At 32.7% G+C, this 11,766-nt stretch overlaps 1 protein-coding gene across 1 annotated transcript; it reads left to right on the plus strand.

Annotated features, from left to right (window-relative positions):
* Positions 1–584: 584 nt before the first annotated feature.
* Positions 585–10,542, plus strand: LOC128213262 (uncharacterized). The gene is made up of 11 exons (XM_052918847.1): positions 585–808; positions 3,001–3,055; positions 3,410–3,591; positions 3,807–3,888; positions 4,503–4,704; positions 5,848–5,915; positions 6,534–6,610; positions 6,861–6,970; positions 7,664–7,770; positions 8,222–8,395; positions 8,930–10,542. Exons 1-11 carry the CDS (start codon positions 743–745, stop codon positions 9,016–9,018), a joined length of 1,212 nt encoding a protein of 403 aa, XP_052774807.1. The 5' UTR covers positions 585–742; the 3' UTR covers positions 9,019–10,542.
* The last annotated feature ends 1,224 nt before the right edge of the window (positions 10,543–11,766 follow it).

Raw genomic sequence — 11,766 nt, forward strand, 5'->3', positions numbered from 1 at the left:
ACAATACGCAAACTTACTCGAAAATGTACTTTGTGGCGCTGTGTATTTTAATTGGGCGTCCTTGTAAGGGACTATAGCCAGCGAGTGCTACCCGGCAGACGGGAGTTTGGCAGACCCGGTGATACTTGTACCTCTACCCGGTTAATCGATCTATATGGGAGGCTTTGTTTTGTTTTAATCACCCGTGTGTGTGCCTATCCATCAGCCACGGATTTGGAAAGACAAAGACCACCTTTTTTTACATTTTTGGTACATAACAGTATATACGATCGACGTATGTTCTATCTTTGTCCTATAAATGACCACACAAATATTACCCACGCATTTATTTAAGGCATTCTAGAAAATGTATTTAACTGGTTGTCTATAACCTTAATTATTTCAAGGCGCGTTTTAAAAGACGAGCTCTACTATGATACCAGCTAAATCCATAAAATAAATAAAATGAAAATGACATTTATAATGTTTAATGTTCATTTTTTTATTTTTCACTATGACTGAAATTTATAAAATATTAACATTTGGCTTATTAAAAAAGAATAACACATATTTACCTAAATTAATTGCATAAAAAGTTAGAAATATATAAATAAATTTATGGAGTAGCCTACAAGGCTAACTTCCTTTGTTGACATTCGCGATGGCCCTAAAATTATAAAGCCCAATATATAATGTGGAAAAAACATTGCCTTATCCTGGCGCTTTAAGCTATTTTAAGTTATTCTTAATCAACTGATGTTCAATGGAGTGGGAAAAGAAATTCAATTCGATATTAAACGATACGAAGGCAAATTTGTCGAGAGTAAAGGTAAGTAAAAGCGAGCTGCTGCATGGTAGCTCATGATCGGGAAAACAGATAAAAATGACATATGATTAGTTAAAATGAATGTTTATGTAATCTAAATGTATTTCATCAATGTTTTTAATATAAGTTTGAGTTTGCACCAACAAAGATATTATTCTGATTAACTACTAAACGGTTCATTGTAGTGTATTGGGTTGAAACTTGAAAGACTAGACGGCCCAGAATGAAAGCTCTTGATAGGTTCAGTGCATGCCCTTTCCATGTATACGCAGCAGAATTTGCAAAATCTAGATTTGTCAGACAAGAACATGCCTATTGAATTTGCATATCTGGGTTGTATCATGCAAGGCAGCAGCAATATTGAATATATTTTGCTGAACTCGCTAAGTTCTAGTGTTCAAAATATTCTTGCTTTAGTCTTTCCACTAACAACAATTTTTGTCCTGAGGACAAATGGGAATTCACTCAGTGCAGACAAAATAAATCACTAAAGATGAGTTTAATTTGAGTCTGTGTCAGTCAGCAAAGCAAAACAATTAACATAAGCTTGCAGAGCATTAATAATTTACTATAATCTTATTGTTGACTATCTATTATTTTGTTTGGCTTCATAAATATGTACCATTTCAGTATAATTAACCATCATCTTTCTCAAAAAATGTCAAGATTTAAATGACATGACATACCGTAAATGACTGGGTATAAGACGATAGGGGGTATTAGACGCAGGGAAAAAAATATGTGAAAAATCCGAGGAAAAAACTTTTAATCTATGTTTTTGGTTAAAAGACGCATAGAAAAAATGTCAAAATCGTCCGGCATTTTCAGCCACCATGTTTGTTGACAGTGACAAAAAAATTTTTTTCGTGAAAATGGCGATGGTTATCTTTAAAACCATACAACCATACTGTCGAGAATGAAGTTTTGTTATGCAAAAAATATTTTGACAGTGCCAAACTTTGCTTTTTTATACGTAAGTTTGATTATTGTTTAATTCAATTTATTATTCAAAATAATATTGAATACCGTAATTCACAAGAGTTCGGACACCATAAATTAATTATTTTTTTCGCTCTCCAAATACATAGAAAATTATCATTTTTACATTTTATTTACATGTTTGTTTAACCTGCCTTTTTTCTTCATGTTTGCTTTTTACCACTTATTAATTTATCCGTAGTAATCAATGGTCATAAACTTATTTATTACGCCTATAAGTGTAAATCCTTCATGAAGTTAATTAAAACACCATTTTATACATGCACTGAACTGAATAAACACATTCTATCGGCTTCAGATCAAAAGGTCACACTGTGTGACGTCACATAACTTACAGTTATACCCACGAGGATCTCGTGGATAGCATGGACATTGCTATGCAGGATTAAAGTATAACTGTACGATTATTGCTTCATATAGTCTATAAGTGTGGTACAAGTTTAAAAGCTTATTGGCAGATCGTTTTACAAACATGCCATGTCGATGTTTGCTTAATCCCTTGATTGCCCTTGTTGTTTGTTTAATCCTCAAATAAATATATCACACTTCCTTTTCAACAGGCAATAAATCGTTTAGGATGGGTAGTAACTAATTAAATTGTCTCAGTGGTGTATACGGTTAGGTAATCTAGCCAGGCATTGTAAAGATAAAAATCAATAATCTTTGTCTGTGAAACTTGGTAACTATGAAAGTTATGATTGATGTCCTTTGGGTGCCCGAAAATTAGGTACGCAAAATAAATTATTTTGGGAAATAATTATGGGTGTCCAAATATTTAGAGTGTCCAAACTCTTAGGTGAATTACGGTAACTTTAAGAGTGTCCGAACTCTTAGGTGAATTACGGTAACTTTAATCGAAAAATATTTTTGTTGAAATTATAAACATCTTACGATATACCGTATCCCGATCTTCAACTGCCGTTTTAACCCGTATATACTCGATCAATATGACGCGAGTAACATCCCTTTCTACATAAATCTAAACAAACTCTCGGCTTAAAATTGACCTCAGAAAAAAAGTTCAAAAAATTGTTACTGGGTATTATACGCAGGCATTTTTTTGCATCAAAATCTGAGGGAAAAAAGTGCGTCTAATACCCAGTCATTTACGGTAGTTGAAGGATTTAAAAAAAAGAGGTCATCTTACATTATATTGTATGTGTTGACTTTTTTCTAATTATTTCACCCTGTTTCAGACAAAATATGAACCTTCAAGTTCAATGAAAAATGTCACTTGGGCTCCAAATTACAGTAAGTGAAGTACCATTTATATACCATATTTGATTTCCGATTTTTGAAATTGGTTTTAAAACCAGACCTTTCGATATCTAGTTGCAGTATTTTTCTAATTATAGTCATTGGTATTTACTAAAATTTTATGTTTCTTATGTCTTACACTAAATATGAACATTCAGTGTACCAGAAACTTTTTTAGCACACTAGACGTGTTGTCTGACGTTGATGTAGCTGCTAACCAAGTTAATATCCAATGTATTGTTCTCAGGGAAAATGTTTTTTTCTCTGTTGATACACCTGAACATTTTGTATGGTGTACTGGAGAAAATATTGTTACAGAAATAATATACTAAACATGTCTTATTCCAGATTCCACTCCGATGAAGCGGAGCATGTCAATATCAGAGATTCCTCCATTGTCTCCGAGTCTGTACCCTGTGTCAAGTCTGAACAACTCCATACACATGACAGAGTTCCAACCTGGTGCTAGCCAACTTATGCAATATCCTTCATCTCAGACACTGCTGGAAAAAATTGAGCTACAGAACAATGTAAGCTACTTATTTTGTAAATTCTATTTTATTTTCTGACAAGCCATTTTGTTTTACTTATACTGGATGTCTTTACATAAATGTCTTCTTGGTCAAAAAATAGATAAAATGATGGTTTAAAGTAAATGTTGTATTATTCGCAGTACCTGTGACATACATGGGTTTAATAGTGACATAATGGTTGTATTTAATTGTCATGGTTTGAAATTGAACAGGCCATTGATCACCTACGTGGCCTTATCCATCGAATGGAGACAGACAGACACAACTACAAGGAACAGATCAGAGACCTAAGAAGTGAGTCATTAATGTGTTATGGTTGTGCAGGAGCGTTCAGGGTTCTCACTTTCACTTCACTTATAATTGGCTTTAACCTATCTCTTTTGAATTACCGGCCACATTCATTTAATCAATACAAAAATACATTGCTGGCAGTATATTGCTTCTACATTTTCTCTGGAATGATGAAGGAGTCTTCAGTAAAATATTAAATTATAAGTGACTCTAAAATTACATTACTTAATCAGAGGCCATTTTTTTTTTTTTTTTAATATTTTATGTATTACTAATTCAATTGAATGCCAGGCATTGATGGTTATTTTTCAAACTTGTCAACTCTTGTTTTAAATTTGAACATTTTTTTTATTTTTTGCTGTCACATGTTTTTCTTTAGAACTTAACCTAATAATAAATCATGTAGAAAGAGATGGCCTGGTTCAATTCGGAACCCTGTTTTATTCTTATTATATGTTGCCCTAGCTATTACCTAAGAGTAAGACACTACAAGGATTTGCAAAATCATGCCTGTGCTTTCATACTGCCTGATCGCTTGAAAAATATAATTTATTTCTTAAATATTGCATGATTGAATAAGTTATACTCTATTGAAAAGGTTCATCTCCTGTTTCCAGATGAAGTTTACCAGTTGACAGAGCGTGCAGGAGACCGACGTACGGACCCTGGATTGGAGCGGAGAATGGAGCAAATACGTCGGGAGATGCTTGGGGAGGTGCAGCTGCTGCAGTCACAGCTCCAGATCACATCAGCTAAAGGCAGTAACTTACAGGTCTCTGATACACAGTTACTCTCCATGAACAGGGATGTTTTAGAAATGTAAGAGAGTGTTGGTTTATGTCTACGTTTTGTGTTGTATTTTCAAGGATAACATTGAACTTATGCTAGATAATTTATTACTTTTGCTTCAGAATGTTGTTTTGTCATTTACTAAATGTGTGGAGCAAATTTTATGAATGTCAATTCCTCAAGATATTTGATGAATACTAGTCTTTAAATTGATATCGTTACTTATCAATATGTATTCTAAAAAGATTTTAGTCGAGGATTTAAAAAGGAACCGGTAATGTATCATCATTTTCATGTAGAATTATTGCTTCCTTCGTAGGAGAATGTTCATGGGATCCCTTGACTATGAAGCTGTAGCACATGTAATTTCACTTGAACTTGTAAATTGAATAACCTACAAAAGGATGTGTAACACATAATAAAGTGACCTGTCTAACATTTTATTGTTTCCCCATCCATAGATGTATACAATATTCGTTTATATAAACATGGTCAATGCATGAGGATTTTAATTAGACTTGACATAACTAAAAATGTAGTTTTTTTCCTAGAATATCACCATAATTATTGGTGTGGTTGGTGGTTGTGTTGAAATGTAAAAACAGAGATTGTTATTGTAGTATTATTTATGTACCTTACAAATCATTACAGAAAGTTTCTAGGTGATTTTGTACTGAGATCAGTGTATTTACACAGGGAATTAATATCACAAGGACTGACTTACAGATTTTATTTTAGAAACAATTTTTTAAATCTTTGTTGAATTGCGTAACTTATATTACTTTTATAAATGAAAACTATACAGCAATTGGAAATTCTGGTTTGAACATTGTTAATTCAAGCTCAAAATAGTTCCAATTTCAATAGTGTTCTGAATGATTTTTAAACAAAATAGCATTTTCTGTCACATTTTTCAATAATTATCAACAGATGACCTCTATTCTATTTTGAACTCTTGATGATGATTTATCATTGTAACAATCATTTAGTTCACATTTTATATATATTTTGATATCTAACCATTGAAGAAAACACTGTAGTGTATTTATGTATTGCATTAAAGTGGACTCAGTGCTTGTATTTGTATGATGATCTTAACAAGTACATTTAAATATTCTGGAATACATTCAATGAAGAATATGTTACATTTCATTATGTTATCATCTTTTTCAGCAAACATGCATTTAGAGATGAACTTGAAGGCTCAAGACGAGATATCGAAATCCTACGCTCAAGAATCAGTAAGTTAACTTCACTTAATTATGTCTACCCCCATTTGCTTGAGTTGTCTGTTTGTCCCCCTGTCCATCAAAAACCGTTTAGGCTCTTTATCTAGACAATGTGCAGAGCGCTTGTTACAAGCAGCTGGGTTCAAGGTCAAGGTCACAATTAAAGGTCAAAGGTCATATGAATGTGTCTGCTAAATGTCCTGTAACCGGCTTGAAATAGTTTTAAATGACTGGACGCTAATGTTCACCAAAATATTGAGACGATGTGCAGAGGACTTGTTACAACCAGCTTGGTTCAAGGTCTTGGTCACACTTAGAGGACAAAGGTCATATGGCCATATTTTGTGTCAACTCTATATCTGTTGAACGCTTTAAGGATTTTGAAATAACATGACACAAAAGGCAATATCTTTGGCTGGAATTTTAGGGTTCATTCTAAAAATGATGGTCATACTTATAAACAAGAAGACAAAATATAAAACAATAAGCATTAACATATATTTTAGTAATGAAATGATGGTAGTGTCAATGCCAAAACATCAAGCTAATTTTCTCTGGTACCTTTCAATATAAAATATAATTTTAAGAATAGTGTTCAGTTTAAACTCCAGTATGTTGTTTGTATTACAGCAAAGTTGGAGCTTGAGTTGGCTGGCACGATGTCAGGAAGGAGGGAAGTAGAGCGAAGGCAGGATAACATGGACAGGGTAGGGGGCTACTTGAATCACTCAGGCTTATCTGTTCAAAGACATCGGTTTGCGAGTGATCATACACGCAAAGTATATTATTGTGGTTTAAGGAAAATCAGATCAATAGAAAGATGATCAAGATTGATTCTGTACCATTATTTATTTAGTTTTCCTTATCAAAAACTTGCACACATTCATCACTCCTTCAATTGAATTGTTAATGGTCAGTTACTCAACATAACCCTTCTGTTCTTGTGTCATGTTGCAGACCCTGTGCTCCCTGACAACCACCCAGACCAAACCTCAGATCCCGTCCTCAGCACTTGCCATGATGAACACAAACAGACAGCTAGAAAAACTCCAAATCAATACACTCAGGTGCGTACTTTGGTGTTGGTTAACAAATGAGCAGATTTATGACCTATGATCAAAGTGTGTCAATGTAAAATTAAAGACATTATTTAACATCAATACATTTGAAAGAATTTCTACTGAGCTTAATGGTTTCAGTATAAAAGTTTTAAAAAACATAACATGTGCGATTTTGTATATACATGTATATATATTATTTACCGTACACATAGTCTTGCTGTTTTGAATAATCCTGTTTTTGGAAGTGTTCTTGCACATTAAGGTATTCAACCCATAAGTAGGTTTATTTTGCATGCATGGTGACCCTATTTTGTGTTCATATCAATGAAATGGTTTTGTGTTCAGATAAAGAATTATTTTATTTTTTTTGCAGAAAATAACAAAAAGTTTTTTAAGCTCCACAAATATTTCAAAATATGTCATCTAAGTCTGATTTCAGTAGATATAATGGTTACTGATATAATCAGTAAACATATAAACTGTAATAATTTTATGTATGATGTACTTTTGGTTTTTATTTTGCAATTCAGTGAGTTATCAGCAAGCAAATTACTTTGAGGCTTTATAATTTAATGGATTTATCATGTTACTAGCTTTATTTATGGGTCAGATTCCTAAAGTGTTTTGCTCTTGACTTAGTATTGATTTTTTTTAGAATTGTAAGCTGCAGAAATATGCACATGTAATGTTCACTTGCAGAGCCACACTGAGTTCCTTACAGGGAAAGATAGACATGCTCGAACAATCACAACCCCTGACCAGTTCATCGAAGATATCACCCTCATCAAAACCAGTCTTCTCAAATGGTAAGTTAAGGCTAGAAAAATACCTAGTATTTAAACCACACCATGACTATCTCTTTATTATGTGGTAGTGATGGCTTGAAATAAAAATATTAAAGATAGTTAAGATACTTTTTTTCTTAAAAGAACGAGGTAAAGGTTGGTATTTCCAAATACATAATCTAATTTAACCTTTGAATCCTATCTAGTTTTGGATAACATGAATCACTGATACAAAATTTCTGATACTTGTAGATTGTTTTAATTGTACGAGATATTTATGCTTTTTTATTGGTTTTAGATAATTTGAAGAGGGTTAAAATTTGTGACTTATTAATTGTTGGAAAGAAATTGATTGTAAATTAATATTTCGCTAGGATTTAAATTTGCAGGTCATGCCCATTTCGTGAAAAATGACAAATATTTAATCCCCATAAAATTCAAACGATCTTCATTTATCTATGTTTAATTCCAGGATTTTCAGCACAGTTCAAACCAGACAATGACCTGATAGATGACATAGACTTGTCCGACGGTGGTAGCTCAGAAAGCTCAGACTTCACAGAGTTTGAGCAGGACATGCCGAAAGATAAGATGAGCAGGCCACTGAGAAAACAGACCCACATCATTGAGGAGGAAGTTGACACTGGTAATGATACGCACCAGTCAGCTTGAGAAACAAAACAAAAAATATGGTTCTCTACATACATGTACTCCTTACATGTTGCACCATTGTTACATATTGATCAAAAGTCTATTAACCATCTATTTCTTTACATACTCTCACTGAGATTTGTATTTCTTGAATGAAAAAACATGTACTTCTTGTAGTATACCTTTTAGTTTATCATAGTTTTGGATATCAACAAATGAGATTTTGATATTTTGTCAAATGAACAACAGATTTCATTTTCTTGAATGTCAATTATCATTCACTTTCTGTCTAGGGACATGCTTTGAAACTTAAAAGTCATAATAATGAAATGTAACTTATGTAACCGATTAACTTTATGTGGGGGAATATCTTCAGTAATTTTGTGTATGCAAAGTGAACACCTTTAATCCTTGAACCTGTTTTATTAATATTGGTTATAAGGGAAAACCCTTTTACTCTACAACCTTTTAACGACTGGTTAACCAGCTTGTTTTATGCTAACACAAGACAACCTTTAACCTTTTACAGATGACCTTGATATGGATGACCTTGACCTCAGTGATGACTTTTCCCAGAATTCCCTCAGTGACCCTCTGGAAAATGAGGATCTTTCATGACAACAGTTGCCATAGCAACCTACTAGAATTATGTTTGTGCTCTCTGAATGAATATTATGTGTTTAGGCAGACCCGGATGTTGCGTGTTTTCGTAGGCTTTTTATTTATAGAAATTTTATAAGACATATAAAATTTTGTTTGATTACTGCTCGATATTTTGGATTCCTCTTAGCAAATATTAGTTGTTTGTATGTATAACATTACTAGCTTTACAAAAGCAAGTTAAATTTTAGCATGTTTTAATTTGATGAAAATTTGTTTTCACGTTTGTATGTTTTGTCTTATTTTAAAAACTGTTCACATTGAACAGTGAATGACAATGAATGCATGTAAAGTACTTTTTTATTCCAATTTTCATAAAATTTCAGTTCATAAAACATCATTAATCTATAAATTAAATTTTAAATTACCAAATACTTTTCACCATGTCTTCTAGCCAAGCAGTTATGAAAATGTTGTGTTATATCACTTAATACAGTAATGTCTGTGTTTCTCCTTTATTAACTATGTGTTTTGTGTTTTGACATCGTCTTCTGTATGTTGTTGTTGTTGTTGTTGTTGTCAGGTCCTTTGATTATGTATTTTGTTGCCATTGGTGTTAAACGAGAATCATCATGAATACCTTCCAAAAAATAACCAGAGGACACATATAATTATTTATAAACTTATTCTCATATGCTTAATGCAAGTCCCATGTAAACATAGAATAGATATTATCATTGTATGCATCCATTTGCTTTTTTAGAATATTAAAATGTAGAAAATAGAAATTTATAGATATTAAAATGTAGAAAATAGAATTTTATAGATACATCTTATAGAATTTTATAGATACATCTTATAGATAATTTATTTCCAAAGGCATATCTGTGATATACAAAGGATCATTGTTAGTGTGTATAAAGGATATCATTCTTAAGGGTACTTTGATGATAAAATTACTGTATTGTACTATAAATGATATAAAACTGTTATGATTTTAAATTTTAATACAAGATGATAGATATACAAATTAAGGTATTATTTTTACAATGGTGTGAATTTCATTATGCCAATTGACCTGTATTATTTTGATATCCTGTGAAAGGGCAGATGAAAAATATGTAAATATCATAACTGTAAAAAAAAGTTACCACTTTTGGGCTCGAAAAAATTGCCATATCAGTCATTCCATGTCAAATTTCAGAAATTAAGAACATGAACTCAAATTGCAATTACTTTATCTGTAGTGTTCTGTCAGTCATTTGTGTTGGACATTAGTAACCATTAAGCTATACCCTGACAGATGATATCAAAATTGTATGGAGTCACTTTGAATCAAAATTTAACATTGCTGCCAATGGTTGATGAAATGAAGAGCTTGTACATCTGATACTGTGTAAAATTAAGAAAATGCTTTAAATACTCAATGTGATGTTAAAAAACCCCAAACAGTTAATACATGTAAGAGTGATGTTGTTGTATTTAACTGTTGTAACAATGTACCCACAGCATTATTTTGGTAAATAAAGAGTAAAAATCTCACCCCTGTACTTCCCTCATATAGGTTTGACAGATGTGCAGTGCCATAGCCAGAGGCATATTTAAACCGAAGCAGTCAGTTGGCCACTGGTTACTCCACCGGGATTTTGTTCTTTCTAGGGCTTCTATAGTGTGTTCTTGATGACACTCCAGCCATGTTATACTACCACAAAATGGTCCATCTGATGTAGTGATTAAACGATTATCGAGTACAATCGATAAATCATCGCTGAAAATGTGATGTCGGCCTAGATCGATAGTGATTGTCCAAAATCGATGTCGCTAATGTTACTTTCAATAATAACATATCTTTTTGTAATGCAGTAACTTAAATCTACTTGATGCGGTGTGCATCATTTTGCATCTGATAAATGTGTTTAGATGTTATGTTCGTTCTTGAAGTCATCACAAGTTCATGGATATTTATTAACTGCTCCAATATGCATGACTAAAGTAACACACTGACTCCAGGTTAAAGCATTTCAATGACCATGATGATATTATGTTTAAAGAATGTATTCCCAAATTATATTATGAATTTTCGATTATGGTCCGATAGTAAATCGAAATGCTTGGTCCGATTCGATTCGATTATCGACTGCAAATGGAGTCCGATGTATTTTCTCAAATTGCCCTGTGATTTGTCTACCAATAATCCATTTGCATATTACAAGTACATTGTACAGCTATTCTCATTGACCTGTCATAAATCTTGTCAAGAGTTGGATTTTGATCTCATAGTTCTGAGAATATCAGCTACAATGTGAGTCCATAACAATTAACAATCGTTGGCTTGCAAGTTTACAGACAAGGGTCTTATAATTGCCAATATATTGTGTCCAAAATGCCACAACAATAAACTCGAAGCTGTCCATTGAGCTCAAATATTTTGAAGCATCAGAAGCTGACTGACCAGATGATTTTTTAACAATATCACTAAGTGTGTCATGAACCGACATGGTGCTAATCGAATCTATGCTTGATAACCATGCCATCGTAGAGTTTAGGGAGTGTCTGTATTGAAGCTCACTGAAATATTACAGATTCCTTTTCCTTCTCACGATCTGGTGTATCAGTTTAAAGGTTGGACACTGCGCTTTTAGTTGACATGTGTTTATTCAGAATACATTTCCTTTTTGCACAGTTGTAAAAAAAGAAAGTAATTTGCAAAGAAAGTTAATTTGCTGAAACGTATTTATAAGATAATGAATTGGTGGAACCAGACTG

The sequence above is a fragment of the Mya arenaria genome, chromosome 13, assembly GCF_026914265.1.
Source record: "Mya arenaria isolate MELC-2E11 chromosome 13, ASM2691426v1".
Lineage (NCBI taxonomy): Eukaryota > Metazoa > Mollusca > Bivalvia > Myida > Myidae > Mya > Mya arenaria.

Coding starts and splice junctions, on each gene's coding strand:
- LOC128213262 (XM_052918847.1), top strand. CDS start 743: ATGGAGTGGGAAAAGAAATTCAATTCGATATTAAACGATACGAAGGCA. Junction 3,592..3,806: donor AAATTGAGCTACAGAACAAT/GTAAGCTACTTA, acceptor GAAATTGAACAG/GCCATTGATCACCTACGTGG. Junction 7,771..8,221: donor AAAACCAGTCTTCTCAAATG/GTAAGTTAAGGC, acceptor GTTTAATTCCAG/GATTTTCAGCACAGTTCAAA.